Source organism: Clarias gariepinus, chromosome 21 (genome assembly GCF_024256425.1).
Source record: "Clarias gariepinus isolate MV-2021 ecotype Netherlands chromosome 21, CGAR_prim_01v2, whole genome shotgun sequence".
Lineage (NCBI taxonomy): Eukaryota > Metazoa > Chordata > Actinopteri > Siluriformes > Clariidae > Clarias > Clarias gariepinus.
In genome coordinates, this window is record NC_071120.1 from 23,155,857 (window position 1) to 23,181,566 (window position 25,710).

At 38.2% G+C, this 25,710-nt stretch overlaps 1 protein-coding gene across 3 annotated transcripts in view; it reads right to left on the reverse strand.

Moving 5' to 3' along the window:
* Positions 1-25,710, reverse strand: part of cacna1ba (calcium channel, voltage-dependent, N type, alpha 1B subunit, a) — a 156,151-nt gene that overhangs the window by 91,003 nt on the left and 39,438 nt on the right. For all 3 annotated transcript variants that reach the window (XM_053481035.1, XM_053481036.1, XM_053481034.1), the window contains exons 4-6: positions 8,120-8,211; positions 6,954-7,106; positions 5,647-5,834 (exon numbers count right to left, since the gene is read on the reverse strand). In XM_053481035.1, coding sequence (XP_053337010.1) covers positions 5,647-5,834; positions 6,954-7,106; positions 8,120-8,211 — 433 coding nt within the window. The remainder of the gene's footprint in view (positions 1-5,646; positions 5,835-6,953; positions 7,107-8,119; positions 8,212-25,710) is intronic.

Below are 25,710 nucleotides of genomic sequence, written 5' to 3' on the forward strand. Positions count from 1 at the left end.
GAGTGAAGATATTGATGATGGGAAGTTTGATGGAATATTTATTGGCGAAAATGTCCATAAGTTAAAGTGACAGATAAGAAAAGGGGAGGTCAGTGAACTTAGGCCTCTATTGAATCTGTAAAAAAAAGAAAAAAAAAGAAAATCAATTAATCCATTTTAAAGTGTCTTTTAAAATGCACATATGGCTCCTTGTTTAGTCAAAACTAGCAATCCTGCTCAATGCCTGCCTATGACCTATTTTCTCCAGTCTGAGATTTTAATATTCTGTGTTCCTGTTATGAAATGTATGCATCACAACTCTTGATTAAACAGGTTGGTTATAAGAGAACAGGCAGCAGGAGAGAAGATGGAACAAACTGTGCTTTTTTTGTATAAATACCCACATGGTCTGTCCTGAGGAAACTTATACACAGAGTATAGGTTAGAATAAATGTGCATCATACTGTAATCGGAGATGTACATTACCTTGAAATATTACAGAACAAATCCCAGGAGTGAGAAAATGCACAGAGAATAACTCGCATTATCGTGTCGCGGCAGAACAAGGCATGAAACCATATAGATACAGGTCAAGTGCTTTATTAAACTTTCATATCATACAACGGAATGGATAGAAATGTGATCTCAGTAACTTTTGCAGGGTTGATGAGATCATATTTTTGACATATTGATTGTACATTGTACTTGTCACTAAATAAAAATTACATTAATGTGTAGAAATTCCCAAGAAAGTGAACAATTCACTCATACTGCTTTTCCTGCTTAGGGTTCCTATCCCACGAGGTAGGATACAGCCTGGACTGGGTGCCAATTAATACAGTAACAAGGCACACAAGCACGCCAAATAACCTTTAAATTGTGCAAGGAAACCGGAGTACCTGGAGGAAACCCACCAAGCACGGGGAGAACATGCAAACTCCATGCACACAGACCAGAGACAGGAATCGAACCCTCGACCCTGGAGGTGCCAGGCCATGCTGCCTACCTCTACACCACCATGCTGCACAAAACGTTCTGACCAAAAAAAAATGCAAGGTATCAAAAATAATGAGTTGATTTTTTGTAAAAGACAAAAGAAGAATAACGACTACTGGATTGGGTACATTGATAAGGTAATTCCTACAGTAGCAATACCATCAGACAACAAGAATTAGATTGCTTGTTTTGTCCTCATTTAATTTAGGACTCAGTAAACAAGGTAGTTAGAGGATGTTTAGTCCTTAATGGTTCCAGTACTATCAGTTAGGTTTGTTGACAAACACAGCTGTTTTTTATTATAAAACCAAAAAACAGGAAAACAACTTGTATTTTTTTTTCTTATAGTAATTAGTTACAAAAACCAAAAGAATCTCCGGCGTAAGCATTTCTACCAGACCATTAAAGTTTAGATTTCATTTTTCACTATTTTGTGAACCAATTAAATAAAGATACGTAACTTTTTTCTTTTAGAAGTTGATTTCTTTTCTATCTGCTTTAAATTCGTCTCTGTGACAAATTTATGCATGTATTTATTTCAGCACTGTTATTACATTTTAGGAAAACCCAAGGTACATGTTTTCATTCTATTTTACTCCTGGGGTGCGCTAACTTCCTGTCAACAGGAATAACTCTACATGCAGAAGACACCTGGGCGGATGATATAATATCCTAACGTGAGACGGGGCATCATGTGACCATATGGATGTTGTGTAAATGACAACAGATAAGGCTTCCTGGCAAGGGTTTGCACATCTCTACCCTGAGCTCATCTTTCATTTCGTAACCCATTAGCAGCTGTAATCTGGGAATGATGGATGAAGTGAAGGAGGAGATGAGTGAAGGGGTATTAATGGCAGGAAGCGAGAAAGCCACTTTGTTCCCCTTCCCAGTCCCAAATGTCCATCTGATGCACCGTGCATCAGACCTCTCGACACCTGCTGAAGACCTTATGCCTGTTTACTCACATACACACACATACACACACCATACACATTCACACATGATACACAGGCTTGGCATGATGGATTACGGAGCATTCGGAGATGACCCTCCTGCAGAGTTGAACTAAATTCTGCAGTAATAGCCTCTGATGACAATGTGATTAATCATGATATTTTTGGCACGGATGGGAGGAAGGAGCAGCGCCGTGTAATTAAGGCGGTAGAACTAGTGATTATTCATGACACCCCGATGCAGCTAAACCTCAACTCTTTAGGACCATGAATCAGAACCACCACGCCTTCCCCTGATTTGAGAAACACTGGCTGCTTTGGCGTCATCCAAAAATAGTTTGGTGACCTCGGGATGTAAATCTTCAGCCTTGTCAAAGCGTGACAAATATTTTCAAGTGACATCACCGGCACTTTGGGAGCTACTTCGCCTCTCATACATTAGGGATGTGACTCCTAAAAGAGAGGCATGTTCTGTGGCTTTGGGGCTGCTCCAGGGTTATTCAAATATGCATGGGATGATAATATAGTCTAAAAATATCACGGATCCTTCACAGGATCTTAGTATTAACAGACCAAAAGGACGCAACTCACTTGTGATTGCGCTGTGTTGATTAGAGACATCAGGGGACAAAGCCATCACCCATAAGTACGGTGTTGAGTGGAAAACCACCTCAAAATACATAACATGCCAAACTTTGATTAGAATGAGCAACAACAAACGTGCATTCAAGTCAAACTATGATTTGTGAATTAGGGCATAAAACCGACTGACACTTATAAAAGGCTTCAAGCCCAGTACGGTGATGAGTCTGTTTGACGATCCAGGCTAAGGTCACTCGGAGCCCACTGCAGTCGTTCCCGTCAACATTTAGCGAGTGGAACGACTGATCATACATCATCATACTCATGATGTGTCTGTCTGCGGGAACAGTACACAATCATAAGTAAACAATTCCGCCAACGCCATTTTTACATTATAGGAACTCGGCTAGGACTTACTGCCATATCCCCTGTACAGCCCTCACCTCACTCCAAGTCATTTCCACATATTTAGGAGTTCCTGGGAGGCCACCCTTTTAGACGTGATGTCAGTTGGTTGAAGGAGAGCACCCTGGGGTCCAGTCCATTCAAAAGTTTGTTGATAATCAACAGATCAGCCATAACATTACAAAGCACCCTCTGGGGAACGTTGGCAGTGGGTCCTTTGGGTGCTGTGGATTGCGAGTTGGGCGCCCCATGGATTGGATTTGTTTGTTCCCTGGGTGATGGATCAGATTGGGATCTGGAGACTTTGGAGCCCAGGTACTGTAAATGGGTCCTCACTTTCAAGGCCCCTTGCATGGAGGTCTGCAGTCATAGTGCATTTTGGTGTTCTGGTGCCTTAATTTCATGGCCAACATTTTTCACCTTTTTGTGTTGCTTAGGCTTTACTATAGGTTCAGACTGGAGAAGATGGCCTTTGGTTCCTGCAGACATGGGTAAGCTTCATGTGCCCATGATCCCGTCACCAGTTTACAAGTGTTAATGTTTTGTGGTGTTAATATTAGATCAGATCGGTGTAATTTGAAACATCATATTTTAAAGGAAGTTTGTGTAAAGAAAGGCAGCTCTGCATAACCAAAAATAGGTAGCTGGTTCGAATTTTCAATTTATGAACAGCAAAGATTCCTTTTTGTGTGCTTGATACCTGTTACAGTATGTATTCTATGATAATTTCTACAAGATTCTACGAGTAACTACTGTATAGACATGTGCATGGATGTGTGAAAAATGTGTTGTCTTGCCTCTTTCACACTTTACCCTTTACCCTTTTCTGATTCATCTTTGCAATGTAAAAATACCTGGAAATAGAGGAATTACCCTGAAGCAGCAGAATGTTTATCAGTACTCCAGCCTTTATAAAATTAAATGTGCTTTAATTGGTGGCTTAAAAACGTCAACTGCGAGGTAACCGTCCTACACCGTGAATAACAGTGAAACCTTGATGCTGTAATAACCTTATCCAGGATTTAAACAACAAACAAGAAGCGATGTCTGACATCTCTGACGGAAAAGAGGCTTAACATAACCGTATTATGTTCCCTATTGGCGTACGCCACTCTCCAGACTGCCAAAGCAAAATCCAGGGAGACTGAGTCTCATGAAATTCAAGCTTTCTTTACAACTCTGCTTGTGGTCAGATTTGTTTTATTGACCACTTTGGCACGTGTGGTGACTCTCATTAGGAGACGTGATCAAATATCTTTGGGCATGATTATTATTTGGAACCTTTGGAACTGTGCCTATAAAAAAAAACAATACCAGAAAAAAACCATTGTAGAGTCCATGCAAATTTTATAGACTTCCTTGTTCTGCTGGATTAGGGGAGGGGTGTTACGAACTTAAAATCAATCATCGCCAGACCACCACCAGCCGAGATCATGCGCAAAAGGAGCAGGACTGATAATGCTATTAAGCTCCCAGTGGGTAAACAATGATTCAGCAGTGTTCTGAGAAAGTACACAGAAAGCCATTGATGCAGCGCAGACGCAGGGAATCATAGCATCTGGGTCTCTGTGTACTGTAGCAGGTAAATGTGAAGTTTATCACTACAGAATAGATGAGTGTACTGTATCTAAAGCAAAATGTTATAAAATGAGTGCTGTTAAATTCAGGAATTTCATTAGTCAGATGCTGTATAGTTTAACCGAAGTGCCAGGTTTAATGCAAACCCCAAGTTTATATTAATCAATTTATTCTGGAAAGAGTCTCTACAGTACTATCAGTCAAAGGTAAAGCTTTTTCTTTAAAAACGACTAAAACAAACCAATTAGATTTTTTCCCCTATTGTAACCTTATATAGGAACATACCCTCCCCATCCTGTTGCTCAGCTCTGCTGTTTTCTTATAGGGCGTGGCTCAGCGGTAGCTCATTTACATAGACACTGAAACGGCACATTTGGAGAAGGAGTTAAATGACACAAACCATTTGGGAAGCTTTGAGATTTTACGCTATCATGATTTCACAGTAACAAGCTGTATTTGTTTTTTGTATTACGAGCGTCGTTCAAGTCAAACTGGGACTTTTGATTGTGCAGAATGACAACACAGTTATGGGAGTAACAACTAGCTTTAGTTCTCTAAATGAGCCCCTGATACACTAATGCACTTATCCCAGTGTTTCACTTGGGCCATCAAGTTTTTTTCAGTATGTTAGAGCCATGATCAGACTGCCTGCTTTATGTTTAAAATGCTAGCCTCCAAAGAACTGCTTAATGGTCCAAACATGTAAAAAGCAAGACTGTATGTGAATGTACTGTAGCAATAACTTCCAGCCAAGTTTTGGTAATGTGGAAGTTGTGCATCGTCTTTTGTGATCAAACCAGACTGTTTTTTTCCTGCGAGCGTTCCACTCACTGAATGTTTCACGGGAATAATTGCTGTGAGCCTCGAACCACCTCGGGATTGTCAAGAGCACTCCTCCTGTTGTTTTATTTCTTACTTTACAGTATGGCTTTAGTTTACCCTTGTAACCATAAATGAATCATGAACTCCAGCCAACTGAGCTTGCTACTAAACCTACAGTATAACTAGCATTACATTCCAAGTTCTTTCATTGATTATTATGCCATTAGATAAGCAGCCATTCGATTCAGATAAAATCAGATCAACTGGTGTTATTTCACTTCATGTCTGAATATATCAACAAATAAAAGAAATACAGAGTTAGACTCACATTGTAAAGGATTTCCACCCAGCCCTCCATGGTGATGCATTGGAAGACGGTGAGCACGGCGAAGAGGATGTTGTCAAAGTTGGTGATGCCAAAGTTGGGGCCGGGCCAGTACTCTCGACAGGTGGTGCCGTTTTCACATGTGCGCGCTGGATAATCCAGTCCACAGGGGAACTCGGCCACCTGCTCATCTGAGAAAACAGGCGCCACACAACAGTCAGTGAAGGGCACAGCAGCACTTTTCCAAACAAATCCTAACATCATATTTGACATATTTTCTGTTAATGTTTTGGACAGATGTACTATAGATGACAGTTTGCCCAAAAACTGATCAGCCATAAAATTAAATCCATTAACGTTGAAACCACCTATGATTTGGGGTTCCCTTGTATGACCTGGGTTCTTGGAACTCCACACCTCTCGGGCGTTGGCAGCAGATCTTTTGGGTGCTGTGAGTTTAGGGGGGTGGGGGGGCTCTATAGATAAAATTTTTTGTACAGAGCAGGCCATGTACGCTCAGTTGGATTGGGATCTGTGGAGTTTGGAAGCGGGGTCGGCAGCCTTAGACTCTTTGCCTGCTGGGCCCATAAATGTCAGGCTATGATATACTGGGTGTTCTTGTGCCATTCTATCATGGCCAGCATTGATTTTTTTTGGTGATGTGTGCTACATTGGCTTTTATGGGGGTTTGGACCGGACAGGCTAGCCTTTGGTGATCCTGATGATGATCCTGTCACCAGTTTGCTGGTGATCAATGCTGTTCAGGTCAACTGGCAGTGGTCATAATGTTATCTCATGGTGTACGTTTGAGCCTACAACAGGGGTTTCTTCTTAAGAAAGGCTTGGAATTGAAGCTTTATCAGAATGTTTAAACATTTCCATTAAGGAAGCAAAAACATATATATACAATAGCACTATAAAAAGTTCATGAGGTTGTTCTTCTGGTGGAATGTTCTATGTGAAAGCCCACAAGACAGCTTTTCTTTGCAAATAACAATCATGAACCGTTTAAATAATGTTAAAGGAACAATGTTTAATCAACTAACTTGCAAAATGGAACTTCATTTTCAAACCACAATAATTATTACTACAAAGTTATTCCCTTACACTGTTGGATTTTTTTAGACGTTTATTAAAAGTTCCAAGAATAACGTTTAAATAGAAAAAAATGCCAAATGCTATAAGGAGAGGCTGAGGAAGTGTGCTATCATATCATGTTTTCCAGGCAATCCTTCAAGTATAAGTGGAATTAAAGAAGCACAGTATGAGTTAACTCGCGATAAACTGGAGAAACGATGTACAGTACGTACTGGTGTCATCTCTGAAGCAAGCACGGTGGAACTTGCCCATGTAGAAGTCCAGGCCAATGATGGCAAACATGAGGATGGCAAAGAACAGAAGCAGGCCGATCTGCAGCAGAGGCACCATGGCTTTCATGATGGACTTCAGAACCACCTGAAGACCTGAGAGACAAAGAGAGAAAAGATCTTAGCAATTATGATGTAAAAAAAAATGCCGCAAATTATCTCTGCTAATAAAATTTAATCAGGGAGCAAGAAGATAAATCATGTTTGCACTAGGAAGCAGCAGGTAAGCAGGCATGTTCTATGTATCACATTACATGGAGCCACAGCAGAAAGTAAGTGACATCTGACTCATTTTTATGAGAATGATGAACAATGTGACAAATCGACAAATACATGTAGAAATGACTGGATTAGATGATTCCTGAGAACGTTTATTTGGTGAATCAAATTTCGTTAATTAAGGCCAGAAAACTTTGCTATCTTTTCATCTGAACCTGTCATATAAATGTGTATAGATCTATTACTGAGGTAAAAAATAAATCCTCAAAAGTGACAACTATACTGTAAGTTACTATGGGGCTCTTGAGTGTCGCAATCTGCCACTATGATCCGGAGATCACAAGTTTGATTCCTAGGTCATACATCCACTTTTAGGTGGGAGTCTGGAAAGAGCAGACAGTCCATGCTCTTTAGGCCTGGGGTGGTGCCTAGGGTGGGGCCTCACACTCCCAAATTAGTTACAAGCATAATTGCAAATCATGCAAGCCTAAGGGATTGGATAGCTGTTGTCTCTGTGTGTTACACCACTTTCTAGCTGTTTCTGATGTGGGAATGCCTTACCATGACATGTGGTAATAGGACAAAACTGCACCCAAACACACTACAGACAATTTAGGAATGCCAATTCGCCTAATCTGCATGTCTTTGAACAGGGGGAGGAAACCAGTGTACCTAAAAGAAAACCCACCAAGCATACCCAGTATCCATACATGCATACTCTATGCACACAGACTTAAAGCAGGAATTGAACCCTCAACTCTGGAGGTGCAGGGCCACTGTGCTATCCAATAGGCCACTGTGCAAACCCAGTGTGGATACTTTGGAATTGTGGAAATATAACTTTATCCTTAAACATACTGGATGGAACAACTTCATGTCCAGTAACTTACTGGGAATTCCAGACACCAGCTTAAGCGGCCGTAGAACTCGTACTGCCCTGAGCGTCCGCAAATCGAAATCTGCCCCAACGGTAGTCAGAATCCTGCCAAACAAAACAGAAGAAGTACACAGTATTAGTAAACCTCACTCTCAACAGTAGTGACAAAAAATGACAAAAGATAAAGGTATGCACACAATTCTATAAATACAAAGTAGAACACTTTTAACGTTTTCAACATTGTGTAAAATTCTGCAAGTGCTTGGTAAAATGCACAACCAGTAAAAAAGCTAATCCACCACAGACTATTTTAACATTAAAGGATCTTAACGAGAGGCTACGGAGTGGATAGAATGACAGATTAAATCTCTTTCACGTCCACACATTCTCTGTGCTTTTAAAGCACTATGTTCTCAGCAGGCTGAGTAAGGAAAAAGAAGAAGACTTTCTCCTGGGAACCTTCATGTAATCACAGAAGTTCTGTTTAAAAGAAACCCGGTGCAAAGACACACACACACACACACACACACACACAATTCTGCCTCCACTCCTTCGGCTGTCAAGGAAAAGGGAAATGAACGCAGCATACATAAATATATTTATTCTGTGCTTTAACTTCCTGTCCGTCTCGGCCTTGACCTCAGATATACTCAGCAATACATTGCCAACTGCTACAGCTTAGGCATTCACAAATGTATACATTATAATGAGGATTTTAAAGTATTTTTTTTATTTTAAGAAATGATTCTTTGCTGTTTATATAATACAAACCAATTCGACAAGGTTTTCCACTTATATTGTAATACATTTAGCTATCATATGTTTACATGGAATTTCTGAAAGGATTTGTTTAGATATATTATTTATATTATAATACATAATAATAATAATAATTATTATTATTATTATTATTATTATTCATAGCCATTTAATCTTGCTACATATCTAACATGACAGAGAAAATCATCTGTAACAAAACAAAACAATTAGCTAACATAAGCTAACCTGACAGAACCTTAAGGTCATCTTTCTAGCCAAGATGAGCTAGCCTGAGCTGATTTTAAGATAGTTTTTAGGTTAAACAATAAGAAACACAAGCTAACAAACAAAATAAAATGGATTCATTAAAACTAGTTATTTAACTAACCTGACAAAAATTTCTGATGTTCTTACATCATCAAGCAGAAAAGTTAGCTAATGTGCTAACTGGACAAAATGTCTAAAATAATGTTAAGCCATATTTTGTATTATGGTACCATTGAACTCTTGTTAACTAAATTACATACAACAATATACCATAGTATTATCATAATAATAATTATTATTGAAGTAAGTTTTTTAAGAACATTATTTATTGTAGGCACCATAGGGCTTTTTGGAGTGGCAGGGATTTTAGTGTACTTGGTAGTACTATGGCATGTATCATTGTACTTTAGCAAGAACAAGATACTGTAGGTACTTTGGTGCTTATTCATTTTCACATACCAAAGTGCATCAGGTTTGTACATACTGTACTATATTAGATGTATGCAGTACCATATTATCGTATGTAATAGTATAAGTTTCAACATACACAATGGTATTTAATTAATGTTACATACATACAACCATACTGTGAATATTACCATTATGGTACATAAACTGATTAAAAGTTCATAATCTTGATTTAACACAACATTCCAAGATAATACAAGCTAATTTGTGCTTAGCACAAATATATGACATATTTTTGACAGTATTCTGGCATAGAACTAAACTAGAATGCATAATGGACCAATGTATTACATTATGGAACCAATGTATCAAAGTATGTACCATAGTAGAAAAAAGTACTATAATGTGGTACATGTACTTTAGCCTGTCAGCAAATAAATACTATTGTGCTGCCAAAAATACCATGGTTTAATATACCATGGTGCAGGTGTCATCTTTTGTCCCGAAATAAGGACGAAGTTTAAAAAAGTAAAAATAATTTAGAGAATAGGGGGAGGTGAAAAGATGGCAGACATTGCTCATATACAGTATATACTGTACTGTACTGTATAAGTACTAGTGTCCTAGTATCTGGACAATGTTTGTTGGACTTATGAACAAATTGGACCTATGAACAAGCTCTCGAAATGGATCTTGTTCATATGTTGGGGAATTACTGTATATGGTTAAAGTCTCCCCCCAAAATTAGACAATAGCAGTAAGGAAACCATGTTATTCATCCATTTAATCCACAGGCTTCAAAAGTCTTATCACTGGAGAAGTCGAGTGGCACAGGTTGATCTCCTCTTGAATTCCTTTTTAAAAGGGAAATATCCAAGAACTATTGGAAAGCTTAGTTGAACCCTTGTTTAAAGGATCAGTAGCTATAGAAAAATATAGTTTTCTTTAAAGTGATTAGATGTAAATGTAAAAGTATAAGTGTGGGGCTAAAACATTGGTACAATGCTGAGGAAAGCGGAGTGTCCAGCAGAGGTGGCATTATTGTTGTGTCATCCTGTAGCTGCGTGCCACTCCAATGCATCTCTACCTATAGAACTCACATCAACGTCAGTGTGGCAAAGCTTGTAGAAAGCATAGCATTCGTCTTTGCTACTTCTACTGGCAAATTGGTGTTCTGAACACCATTTAGGGTTGAAGGAGGTATCTCTTATCGGCATATACTGTAAAAGCTATTTCAGCAGTACAGTACACACTAATTTGTCCAGTTGCATTCATTCATATAGGCTTTGCAACGATCGTGGCCGAGGGCTGGAAAACCGGACTGTCAGGACGAAATCTGGACGAATGGTCACCCTAATCATTGTACCTACACCATGGTAAAATTTCTTATAGGAGCACACACTACTTGCTGTTAAAGCTAGCTGATTAGCTAATCTAAAAAGATTTCTAAGAGATTTTCTAAATAATATGATAAATCATCTCCACCTTGTCCTTACTTCACTCTAGTACATTTCACTTCACTTAGTATACTTCATTTAAAACAAATTTTTCCCCTGATGTCTAAATCAAATTAACCTGTGAAGGAATGGAGCATTCACACTCCCCAGGGGTGCTTCTGGATTATTAGTGGTGTCAGTAAGGATTGGTGTTTTGGCTGGAGCAGCCGTCGAAAAAGGCAGGAGTGTGTTTTAGACGGTCGCTGGGGAGCTCCAGCAGCAGCAGTTTGACTTTGACTTCCACTGGAAGGGTAAATTTCACAGAGAATATACAGTATGATTAAATATTACCCCATTAACTGTTTGAGGCACCGGTATCTAAACTACTGACTGTGCCCTCAATCCACATAGAGTCAAAGAGTAAAAGAAGACCCAAGCCTAGGTAATAATCTGGTTTAGGTAGCAGTACTATCATGGTGGGCACTTAGAGGCTAGAAAAATGTCTTAGAAGGCATAAGGATGAGCAACAAAAGAGGGGAAAAAACACTTTTCCATTAAACATTCAAAACAGGCACCATTAAAGTACATCAGGTTTACACATTAAGCCCATTTTACACCAAATGCCATTTTGCAAGCACAAATCATTTATTTCTGCTTTTATTCCTTTAGTTAACACAAGTATGTATAACAAGCATTCATTCATTTATGTACTATAAGTATATATATATATATATATATATATATATATATATATATATATATATATATATATTTACGTTATGTGAATTATATTATGCTATTTTCTTTTCCTTTCTGTTCAAAGACTTTCACTTTGGATTTTAACCAGTCCCAGGTCTCACCGTTATAGCAAGATCACATGCTGCTTTTAATATTCCTGTTAATTATTTCTCTACATCACATCTGTCTAACACATATGGAGGAAAGTTCCTCCGCCGACAGGAAGAAGGTTTAATTGCAGTGGAAAAATCATTACGCCACATTAAACAGGCTTTTTCTTTCCTCCCCCTCTTTAAGGTGAACTAAAAATTAGTTCGTTCTCATTCAAATCTTGCAAATGAAACATCCCTACTAGCGAGGTCAATATTTGGTTTCATAAATTGTCTGTATGGTTCAAAATTCTTTATTTAATAGTGTCAGTTATACAAGAAACTGTAGGTTATTGAAAGAGGTGCTGCAGGTTAGGCAGGAAATTAGTTGGGGCCCCAGGCCAGAAGGGGGCCCCTGAATCCTGAAAAACATATTTATTATTTTTAAGATAATGGTGATGAATGCGGGTTAGCGATACCCATGTAAAATTTGCCTACAGTACGTCTCCACCAGACCGTAGAATCACCTCTGGAGCAGCTCAGACAGTTCCACTTGGCGGTCATTGAATCTGTCCTGTGCACTTCAATAACGATCTGGTTTGGCTCGGCTACAAAATCAGACATCAGAAGACTACAAAGGATGGTTCGGATTGCTGAAAGGATTATCGGTGCTCTGCTGCCCACCTTTCAAGAACTGTATATATCCATCTTTTCTTTGAACCTTTTCCAATTGGTTGGCGCTACCAAGCACCAAACACCAGGACAGCCAGGCACAAAATCTTTTTTTTTTTAATGAATAGTGTTGGGTATAACGCGTTACAAAGTTTACTTTGGATTACTTTTTTTAAGAAATCCAAAGTAACGAGTATTCCAAAGTGTTAGGTCCGCCATTTAAGTACTCAGTTATTTAGTTATATTTTCAAAAATGTAATCCGTTTTTCAGACAATTTCTGTAATCCGTGAGCCAGACAGCAGTCATTCCGTTATTGTGTGTGTGTGTGTGAAAGTTATCCTACAAGCCCCGCCCCTGATAACCCGTTCCACCTCTGTTATTCCTACTGGTATACCCCTATCTCACCTATGCGGTTTGACTCGCTAACTAGTTACATTTGTCAGAAAGTGACGCTGTAATGTAACTGATTACTTTTTATTGACAGTAATTTTGTAATGTAATTAGTTACTTTAAAAAGTGACATCCCCTAACACTGCTCATGAACAGTTGAAAGTTCTCCCCACGGTGTTATAAATAATATGGGCAAAATGAATACGTGCAGTAGGTGCAATACTGTGAAACACCACTGATATTTATTTAATAATACCCCACATCTTTACTTGTAATTTTTTTTTTTCGTGTTGTGTGTTGCGTCTCTCAAAGCTTCTGTCAACAAAACAAATTCTTTGTATGTGCAAACGTACTAGGTAATAAATATCTTTCTGGTTCTGGTAGTTGTTATGTGGTCTAATCTTTAAATACGGTAAAATCCAAAAATTTACACGGTAAATGCCAGTTTTGGATTTTTTACTCATTTTGACAAATAATTTTCTTTAGACTCACAAACTTCTCCATAACAAAGCTTTTTTTTCATTTTTTTTTTATTCAAAAGCCGTTACATATTCTTCTTTTGGAAACTTTGAACTGACAAAGGTTTTTCAAAACTCAACAACGAAAAGCTGCATTTCACAACAAAACACAACACGTCCATAAAGAACCAAGCACATCTCTTTTTTTCTGTTACGTGATCAGTGAAGCGAGCACACCATCTGGGTGAAATAGCGGCTGCACTGATCTAACTAAATATGTTTGATGGACTTTTGGAGAATGTTGAAGCCAAGAAAAAGGATGTTTACAGTCTGTGACTTCCTTTGCAGTTTCCCCAGCTGTCATGGATTCCTATAATAAGGCGGTGTCGTCAGCTACAAAAGCAAAACTGACACTGGTAGAGAAGGAGGCTGGTGCTGCATTGTAAACTGTAACTGTTTTTTTTTTTTTGTGAGGTTTTTGATGTTTCTTGTGATCATCAGCATTTTTTTCTCAATTTTTTTTTGTAATTAAAAAGGTTTCGTCCGGTTTCTTGTTCAAATTTGCTGCTGGTATGACTCACTATGAAAACAGAATAAAATGAGTTTGGTAAAACTCAACCAGCATATTACTGATACTAAATTGCATATTTATACTCCTACCAACACAAATGCAATCTGAAAACTGTAGGATGTGGAGTTATCGCTTTTTGCTAGATCATACAACTGTTATAACCAAAACAATTTTGAGATTATATTTTGGCACATGTGTTTTACACTTTTTAAACTCAAAGAAAAAAAAAATCCTATTTGTCTATCAGTTTGAAATACTTGTCTAAAAAAAACTTTTTTTTCTCTTAAAACTGCCAAAATGGATTTATCTCATTTTGCAAGCAAGCCTTGCATATTCTTAGAGCATAACAGTGTGTGCTACAGGATAGACTAACACATTAGTTTAACAGGTTTTCAAGAGTCACCAGCTTTCTTTCTGGAGAAAGCATGCCTTTTCTTCTATGCCCAGCTCTGTGTTAAACATATATGCACTACAAAAGTTGCCAAAAGTTGTGACCATTTTGTGTTTTGATTATTTAAACAAACAGGTTTACTGGTACTGTATTTACAGTGCAAATACTATTGTCGATGCCCTATTATCACTTAAATTATAATCATTGAAGAAAAACGTGATAATAATTGTACAGTACCTCTAAACACAGTGTAGAATTACGCACTACAATTGTATGCTCGACAGCGTTACATAAATGGTGTCATATTAAAAGAATAATAAAAGATCAGATAATGGCAGGTGTAAAGCAGGGCCATTGATGCCACAATAGGTACATGCATGAATAAATGTTAGCACGTCAACTAAATGACAAATTCACGTAAAGCAAATGACCTTTACCAACTGTGTGATTGTTTGATTATCTTCAGGATGAGGTGAAAATGCTTCTAAAGATTAGATATCTCCATTCTACTCGACTCTGAAGTCTGAATGCCATTATACTATATTTAATTCATGGCTTTGCTGTAGTCCTTCACAAATTCTATTAGCAATATTATCAAAACTGCAGAGTCTTAAACAGAAATGAATTAATGATAAGATACTATTAAGTCAAAAGTCTTACTCAGCAAAAACATTCCATAGTCTAAAATTACTGAGTATGACTAGTCAGGGTTCCTGTAGCGCCACATTTATACTACAGCCAGCTCGTGTTCCCTCTTGGTTTGAGCAACAGCCAAGAAAGCAGGCAGTGGTGGGAATAGAAAGGGTTTGCCCATGCACAAACAAGCACAGTGGCACAACCTACAGTACACCATACCAGAAAAAGCTGCAATTGGGCTAGAAAATAAGTAATAAAGTGAATATATTAATTTTGATGTCAGGTGCAAGTTACTCTTGGAAGACCTCCAGTATTTGGTAGGAAGTCTGGTAGTTTAGTACATCTGGCCAAGACAAGTCAAGAAAAAACTTTTACAGGTAGTGTTATTTTGACTGGCAGGGCATATTACCACCTATAGACTTTCCTTGTAGCCTGTAAGCAATCACATGAAACTGACCTGTTCATTCACCTGTTTATTCACCTGTATGTGAGTACAACTGCACTCTCAACTGAGTGCATCAAGTAATTACATCGCATTCTATGAAGGTCACTATGTACCTGTGTTACATTTATGTATACAAGGGTGAGTATGAGAGAATGAAAATCTGAGAAATTATCTGATCTGCACTCTGGCTGTAGAATTTAATTTAATTAAAGGCAAATACATTCTTTTTTGACATAATCTCCTTGCTTTTCAATGAACTTTGTCCATCTGTCAACAAGCTTTCATACAGTTTTCCCTCATTAAAAAATACTTTATGCTGAGCTTTACAGCGATCCATGAGTACACAACTGTCTTCAGTTCTTTATCAGAAATAAATCTTCGTCATCATAGGATTGCTTTCAGAGGACCAAAGAGGTGAAAGTCAGATGGAGCAAGATCAGGAGTATAGGGAGGATGCTTTAACACCTCTACATAAAGTTAAGAGAGTGTCGACAGTGTGGGCAGAAGTATGTGGATGTGTATTGTCATGCAGGATCACAAAGCCATTGCATAGCAGCTTAATCCGATGTCTATGGTTCAGCTCTTCACTAAGCATCTCAGTGTAACGAGCAATGTTAGTTGTTGAACCTTGCTCCAATACCTGCCCCTGAGAATCCCAGAAAACTGTAAGCATCAATTTTCCAGTTGATGTTTGACTTTTTAACTGTTTCTTGGTCGGCGATTGAGGATGTTTCCGTTCCATACTCTGCCGTTTACCCTCAGGCTTGTAGTTATGAAACTTACAATACAGTACATTTGTTGGCAGATATCCAAACACTTTCTCCACAAGTCCACTGCGCACAAGTCTTCAAAAAATAATGGCACCAGGTACACCCTCATACCACAAAAAAAAAAATTACTGCATGCTGCTCTTCTTTTATGCAATTCACAAGTGGGGCAACGATTTTTGCTCACACCGTAGTTACAAATGAACTGATTCACACCTGAACAGAAGTGACTGGGAAGATACTGTAGTAGCCTTGAACAAAAAGTGCTGATAAGGCCAACAGAAGTTTTAATATAACCAGAGCGCGGATAATTTTTGACTCACCCTTGTATATAAACACGATTGTAGAGAAACAACCCATTCTGAAGGTTACTGCAAGAAAACTGTGCAAATGGTATTGAACAAACCATAACGAGAAGCTAAGGCTAACATTGTACTGTCCATTTACATCACACGGATCAAGAAAACAGTTTGCTCAAGCCACCACCTAGTGAATATATGAAACCCAACTCCTAGATCTAGAGGAAAACCCACACCCAGAAACAAAGGTTCCTCTTCCGTCTATTAATTACCTTCTTGCAATCATTTTTCCCTAATAATATAAACGTTTTTTTTTTTTTAAGGAGCTTCCTCTTATAATGCTGCCTAATCAGGTGGACTGTGGAGGATTGCTGCTCGTCAGCCCCTGCTAGGAAACATCTGGAAAACCAGCGCAACAGAGTCCTACATCTCCTACAGATCCCCCAACCACAGGAGATTAGCTATCTAATGGACCTGCAGCAAACATACTTTTGATGAGCCAGCTCCATTCCTTCAAGTGCATCGCTTCTTGTATCAATGCTAAATGCATCATGCTGCTATGAAGTGGGCTTTTCCACATCTGATGATGAGCTAAAGTCTTTTAGCTGGGTTTTGTTAGAACGAACGAGTCTAATGCTTCAAAAGCATTTCGGCTTGAATCAAATGAGGAAGTCGTTTGTGAATATCGAGTAACGTGACAGGATTTCTGATGAAATACTTTTGTTATGTCCATAAATGCTCATAATTTACACAATGCTAACTAGTGCTAGCTAATCAGCTAGTCTGACAGGATTCCTGAGGGGCATTTTAAATAACAATCATAAACGTTCAACTAGGTTGCTAAAATGAACTAGCCTAGTTGGATTTTTCCCTAGTAACAATCAAATCAAAATTTCTAAATTTTCAAAAAGAAAAAAAATTAAGTAACAATCAAAATAGTTCATAATTTACACAATGCTAACTACAGTAGCTAGCTAATATGAAATAACCTGACAAAATTCCTTACTTAATTCCTAATCCTCAATTAATGCTAGCTGGCTAATATAAACTAACATAATAGGATTTCTTATCAAAATGTTTTGCTACTTGCTACTTAAGTGGCTCAACTTACTTAATGCTAGCTGGCTAATCTGAACTATTTTGACAAGTTTTTTAAATATTCCTAATAAACAGTGAGAAAGATGTTGTTAGCTAGCTAGCTGAAAGGTCTGATTCAAACAATGAATAACTTCCTAAATCTTAACAATTTCTTATCAACAAAGAAAGTAACACTAAAACAAGATTTTTGCAATCACCAATTCAAGTTATGGAGGAAAAATATATATATATATAGCCATGGTCTTTCCAAAAATGTGGATTGTGACAAAATTATATTTAAAAATATCAATAATATCATAATTTTTTCAACCCATAAGACATTTTACCACTTTATATATAGTGTATATAGTGCTATGGTATTTTTAACAGTACCATTGTACTTACTTGCCGATACAGTGTACAGTACATGTACCACACTATTGCACAATAGCATGTGTACTACTGTATATTATGGTACATGGCTCTACGATGTACCATAGTATGTTACTATAGAATATGTGACAGGATACTGTCAAAGGTATGTCATACATTTTTATGTGCCATAATGGTAATAGTTGTATAGTATGGTATCATTGTGTGTATGTAACATTGATTAAATACCGTTGTATTTACCATACAATTATGTTACTGTATTATACCCTACCAGTAGTATGTACTGTATTGACATATAATAATATGGGTACGGTATGTACAAACATACCATATTAGATACCTGTTATTCTTTGGTAGGCACACAAGTACAAGTACACTACCATTGATTACTACTAATACCAGCCCTTGTAGTGCTACAGGACCTACTAAAGTATTCATAAAAGTATAGTGATACACATCATAAAATGACTATGGTACCCACCCATTAAGGTGCCATAGTTCCAACCCTGGTATGGGCAGGCCTCACTTCTTGTGATTACTTGACTTAGACACAAAATGCTCAAATTCTAGGGTAAAGCTCCCTTGACCACTGGCTCGCTTTTACAAATGCAGTACAATCAGTGTCGCACAGCCACACTTTGACTGTCAGGTCTGTAAAAGCCTGAAAAAAAGCTGCAATTCAGTTTAACATTCACCAAAAAACCAAACCTGCATAATCACACACTCTCATTGTCAAAGACGGATCACATCGACAAACTCCTTCAAGGCCTTGAAGCTACAGTAAAAGACTGCATACAAAAGCACTGGGAAAAAAAGAGCAAGAGAAGCAGATTATTTATCTTAATTAATCCACTGCTGGTGATTTGTGTGAGGTGCATAAGGTTCAGGGGGACAAATAATGCACTGAACATTTACTGATGAATTCTAGGCTCGAGAGGTACCAGAAAGAAACAATTCCCAAATTCAGTATCGATTTAAGCACTCATCAAGTTGTGTTTTGTACTTTACATTTTTCCAAGTGCGTATGTACAATGTCTTGTGTTAACAATACAAAATACTGTATGTATGTATTACTGTCTAAAATGAAAGCAGCACATTATTTGTCAAACCTAAGACTGCACTAATCTGTTTGAGAGTCTTTATCTGACACCAGATCTCACAGAAAAACGGCATAAAATATCTGCCTCTTTTTCTGATTGCCTCTCTAAGGCACCGTGACAGTGTGAAGTCACTCCGATCTCTGGAGAGCGAGAGATAAGGAGGGCGAGTTGGACAGAATTCAGATTCGTCCTGTCACTGCGGAGCTCCACATTCATCAATCACTGACGGAAAACTAGCAGCGACAGGAATATCATTCTAAAGTGTTCCACATGCTCGTGGTTAACAGGTTAAGCAACAGGTCTGTGTGATACATGCTTTCTAAATATCATTATGATGATAAATACAGATGCCGTGTGTCTCCTAAGGGTATTTTGTCTTTATCTATAGATAAATTTCCATCTCAGGCAGTCTTTTATACAACCTAGCATTACTGGGTAACCTCAACTGGTAATAACATTCATTCTGCTCTTGTAAAAAATAAAATAAAATAAAAAAGTCACAAACATGGCACATGGAAAGAGTAAAATGTGATGAGCTGCGCTGTTGTAGTTGGAAAATAATCAATAATAGGTGTTATTTCTTATCCTCCCCATACATGGATTAATATTTTCCAAAACAGCACATCGTGAAGTGTTTTATTCTTTTAAATCCACAGTGATTTGGAAACAATTGATTTTTCTTGTGATGTCATTGAAAAAACAATGCAAAAAGTTACTTTCTGGCATCACTTTCACCGTTGATCCCTCACCAGCCCTTAAAAATGATGATAATAGGATAAAAAAAAAAAAAAGCAAACATGCGTTATCATGTTTCCTAAAGACTTTCTCACAGAAGAAAAGTTACTGCCTGCTAAAACATGTTTAGCCTTTTCATGAAGTAACCTCACCTTCGAGAAAAGCTGTAGAGCTGCTTTTATAGAAATGCATTCTGACCAATCAGAATCAAGAATTCAACAGCAACGGTGTATAAATATGGCATAGTGGTTAGAGCTGTTATCTCACACCTTCAGAGTATTGGTTCAGATCTTATATAAAACTTTGCTTATTTATCTTATGAGCAGCAGGGTTACCATGTGCTATAGTACCTTTTTTTAATCCATAACTTGCATGTTTGTCTCTGGTAACAGCACACTTTAGACAGATTTAGACACTTACTATGAAATATCAGCTGACATACTGTACATATGAGCACATAGGCAACTTAAGATGTTAAGTGAAGATGAAAAAAACACAAAGTTTATAAAAGTATGGTATATTGTTTTATACTATAGTTCATAAAATAACATAACTTCAGTTGGATTTCACTTTGCATATTTTTCAAACTTTAATGAATCTGTTCATTTTCACAAAACAAACAAAAACTTGCAAGATATATATTAAAGAAGACAGCTACAACAATCTTTCTTTATCTTCACACAATGATGCATGCTATAATTTACCATTTTAATGTCACCTCAATTCAATTCTCAAATATATCCAGAGATATATTATGAGATTTAGGGAAGGAGTATGCATTGGCATGGTGTTATGACAAAACATACTGTAACCGAGGTTGCTCAGGTGGTTGAGGCTCTGGGTTGCTGATGGTTTCATCCCAGCCCACAGTCTTGTCACCTCTTTTGGATATTTGGGCAATACCCTTTAACTCTCCTCCCCAAACAATTCAGCCAATGCATGCAGTGCTGGTCAAAAGCCCGGTTAGAAAATGAGAGGGTTGCGACAGGAAGGACATCTGGGGCAAAACCCGTTCCAAACCCTACGGATCAAACGATTCTAAGTGGCGACCCTTAGAATTAAGGGGACAAAAAAAAAAACTTGCTATACTTTTAAGATATATAGAAATATAGCAAAAGATTGCAATATTGTTTTCAAAACACCAAATAAAAATGAAGTATAATATTCAGATCTGTATATTTAAACCACACACTACTTTGTTGCTATAGAAATGACAATGGAGTACTTTAAAATAAGCCATTTGAATTACAGTCGGAGCCAAACTCTTTTAGAAAATTAATCAACACTTTTAGACCAATCAGATTTGAGAATTTAACAGTTTAACACAACCCACTCAAGGATTAAAAAGTATTAGCATGCTTTCTGTGTTACTGAGAACAAACAAAAGCCAGGACTGTTTCGAAACAGTAAATGATGCAATAAGCGAGAAAGCAGATCCCCTTGGAATAAAAGACCAGAACGCTCAGGGAAACCTAACCACACTACAGGGCATTCCTCTAAGAAACACAAGCCTACTAAAGCAGGTTTAACATGCTTCAGCAATTCTTGTTTTAAACAGCGTTACTAATTAGCACAGCATGCGAGCGATTTCTTTAAACTTCAGCGTGCGCGTGCTCGTACGCTCTAGCGCCTGCAGTGTATATAATTCTTTGGTGTTTGGCAAACATTTCATTAGGCATGTCTGCTGTGCCCTGTTATTAGTTCCTGACGTGGGCTGTGTTCAGCCAAAGCTGTGGAGCAATTCTTCTCTTTTCTCTTCACCAAGCAGCTTGAATAATAACAACAGAAGATGGGGTTGGGGGGATTGTGGGATTTCGTGATGTCTGTCCTCAGAGGACAAAGCATTTAATCCTCTCTCATATTTCATACAACCAGAACTGAGAGAAAAGTGATAGACAAGAATTCAAGATCTCTCTGACTTTTCACATTTGTATATTTATAAAAAATCTGATTGTATGGATGGCGGGCGGGCGGTATTTGTGCAGGTAGCTCTATCACAGGCGTATCACAGGCATTCCTTACTGAATTTAACAGTAGGCAGCGTCATTATCTACTTTTATGTCATGCTGCAGGCGTGTCACAGTCGAATATCAGCTTTCGTGCCTTACTGTGGGCAGGTGAGCAAATGTCATGATGGGCAGCATCATTGGCTTTCTTGAGGGGCAAAATATCACCTATAAAATGGGCAGCCCTCGAAACAAACACTCAGCAATGAAAACGGTAACATCAGGCTAAACTCATAGCTAAAGAACCCCGGGAGAAACTCACAGGTGATGGTAGCACGTAGGCGTCAGGATCTGCACGGGGCCGGAGCCGTGGGTAAAGCTCATGCAAGCATTTCACAGATGTTCCTCACTGAATGTAACAGTAACAAAAACGGGTACGTCAAGCTCTGATTTCATAGTTACTGAAACTCAGATCAGACTGCGATGTGTCCACTGTAATAAAAAAACACTTTCATACTTCTTCTTCTATTTTTGATTTTATGGGCAGGTCTTGTTGTTGTTAGTGTTTCGACTGCTCCCGTTAAGTGGTTGAGACAGCGGAACATCTGATCCTTAAACAACTTGGCACAGTATATATATATATATATATATATATATACACTACCGTTCAAAAGTTTTAGAACACTTTCTAACTCCATGATGGTTCCTGATTTTTATTTCTTTCTACATCGTAAAGGAATGCTAAGGGCATCCAAAAAATGCATTAATCTCCTTTGAACAGTTGATATTGAGATGTTCAACGCCTCTAATCTGAGGTGCTGTTTATTAGTCATTTTTCAGGCTGATAACTCTAAATGAACTTCTCGTCTGCGGCAGAGGTAGGTCTCGCCCTCCTGGGACGGCCTTCATGAGAGCCAGTTTCATTATGGTGCTTGATGGATTTTGCAAATGCACTTGACAATACTGTTCTTGCAAGAACTATTACAGAAAGGCTGACCTCTGTGTCTTAAAATAACGACTAACTAATTACCTAATCCCGTATGTGTTATTTTATAGTTTTGAAATCCCCAGTATTGTTGTAAAATGTAGAAAATAAATCACTAAACAAACAAAAAAAAGTGTTCTAAAACTTTTGAATGGTAGTGTATATATACAGTGAAACCTCGGATTGTGAGTAATGCTGTTTGCAAGTGTTCCGCAAGACGAGCAAAGATTTTTAATAAGTTTTGACTTAAAAAGCGAGCCAGTCTTGCTCTACGAGCACTGAGTATCATGTATCACGCATGCACTTCTTGTTCATGATCACAACTGATCCAACAGTTTTTCTCTCTCTTGCGCTGCGGAATTGCGGGTAATCGTCTCCTCTTCTGGATCTTAGTGCTCTTCCCTCAGGGGTCTCCAAATCCAGTCCTGGAGGGCCAGTGACTAGCACAGTTTGTAATTCACCAACACATAAACACACACTGAACCTAGTAATTAACAGATTAGTTAAATCAGCTGTGTTTGAGAAGAAGAATCACCAAACTGTGTTGAACACTGGCCCCTTCAGGACTGGATTTGGAGACCCCTGCGTATAATCAACATCCGTGCACGTATGTACTGTTTACTATAACACTGTGACCACGTGTGTGCGTAAAATATATTTTATTTTGTGTTTAAAGGTGCGTGTGTACAGTTTGAAGGCGCATGTGTACTGTTTCTTATAACACACAGGAGAGAGAGAGAGTGTGTGTGAACTGGCAAGGTGTCAAATTACGTGCACGCATACACATAATGCACACATTTTGCAGCACAAGAGAGAGAAACACACACACAGCGCCTGCACGCATAAACGGAAACACTTATCTGTCGGGATTTATTTTTCCTTTTTTTTAAAGGTAAAGTGCAGGTTAATTTGTTTTATTTTTACTTTATATTTTGTGTGAATTATTTTTATGTATTTATTTTTGGGCTGTGGAACGAATAATTTCAATTTCCATCATTTCCTATGGGAAAATTTGCTTTGGTTTATGGGTGTTTTGGAATACGAGCCCGCTTCCGGAACAAATTATGCTCATAATCCAAGGTTCCACTGTATACATACTATATATATATATATAAACATTTTTTTAAAATGTTCATATGCAAACATAACTTTTATAAAATGTAAAAGATCCAACGAGTTAGGGTGCCAATACTTCTGTATTGAACTGAACAGTTTAACAGGAGGAACTCTAATATGCCACTAAAATCTAACGCTCCATCTTGTAACTAATGAGAAACAAAATCAAGCCCGTGTGTAACAGATAAATCAACAAATGCATGACATCACCAGTATTATCGAATCCCCTGTCCTGCTTTCTTTTTTTTATTTCTGTGTTCATTTCAAAGTGTCTGTTGACACAGCTGAGCAGCTGAGTGGAACACAGGGCTTTTCCAGCATCAGTGTTTAGCACACACAGCAACGCTCGCAAGAGACAATGAGACTCATCTCCATAGAAACAAAGGCGGATCCACCGCACTCATCGGGATATGACAGAAAGAGAGAGTGTTGGAGTGAAACGTATCGAAAGAAATGAAGATTCTCAGACAGACTGCACTATATATTATTTTTTCAATATGTTCTTGTTAACGGTATCGAATCCCACAGACAGAGAGGGATTGTAGCAAGATTAAGTAATGTCCTTAAAACTTGTTATGCAGAATCCTCTAACATACAAGAGTTAAACTAATAAGGAAAAAGGAGACCTTGTTTAAAGAAGAAGCATGTCCGTGAAATCGGCTTTCGCAGTGATAAATCGAGCCGTAAAGCAAATTTATTTATCAACAAACTCAATCTTGTGCATCTCCATGGCAACAAACCGTTATCACAAATGACAGAATACTAGGAAATACCCGCACCTACACATACTACGTCTTTGGACTAAGGAGTAACGCCTCTGCTACACAAACCACAGCATACTGTATATATACTGTAAAACAAGATGAAGTGGAGCGTTTTCTCCATTGCTGCTGTTCCTCAGCAGTGAAGGTTATAACTAATATATTCTGTCTTCAGGGACAGTGAGTGATCAGGGAAAGAAAGCATTTCAGAGTCGTCGTTCGATCCAAAAGAAACGACTGATGTGATAAGAAAGGCATCAGTCCAGAGCCGTCACCGCGCGGATGGGAGCGGGTAGCTGTGCGCAGCAAGAATACGAGACAAGACGTCGGAGATAAGATGCAATAATCCATGCTCCAGCGTGTGTTTACTACCACAAAAAAAGAAAAAAGGCTTCTCTGAGGCAACACTGCATCCATCTCCACCTACTGAACATAAATCTGATTCCACTCATATTTACAAACATAACATTTAGGATAATATCATGATATTTCAAATAACATGCCTGAAGGTAAATGATTTACATAGCAAGGTGCGAGAATAAGTGGTACAAAAAAAATCTTTTTACTGGAATGTTATGTAATAGGTAAATTTTGAGGAATGAAAATCATCTCCTTAGACGTTTCTGTATTTGTGGTAACTCATCCTAATTTTTGGCACGGTGGTTTAGTGGTTAGCGCCATGGCTTTGCACTTTCCGGGTCCAGCTTCAATTTCCCAAATGTGTGTGAATGTTGACCTACTATGGCCGCAAAAAAAAATTGAATAAATACAATGGTCACCATTGGTGTCCACACTCCCTAGTTTGACTACAGAGGTTCCCACATGGATGGATGAATCCTAGTTTTACACCACTAAAAATGATGAACACACACATGTGGACAAATCTGTAACTTAGACATTGAGCTCAGGAGATTTCATGCAAAAGTTGTTATTAGTCTTTCAGGTACTATCGCCAAAGCGAACCATCTGATCCTTACACCGGATGGCCTTCCTGATCAACCCTCTTATTTTATCCATGATTGGAACCAGCCACCGTATCCAGATGCTGGCGTTTAGGAATTGGGTGGGAATCGAACCCAGGCCTTTCACATGACAGACAGGAAACCTACTTTTCCTAAAACCTAGTCGCCAATGCCCTATTTCATGCAAACGATATTAGCTTCT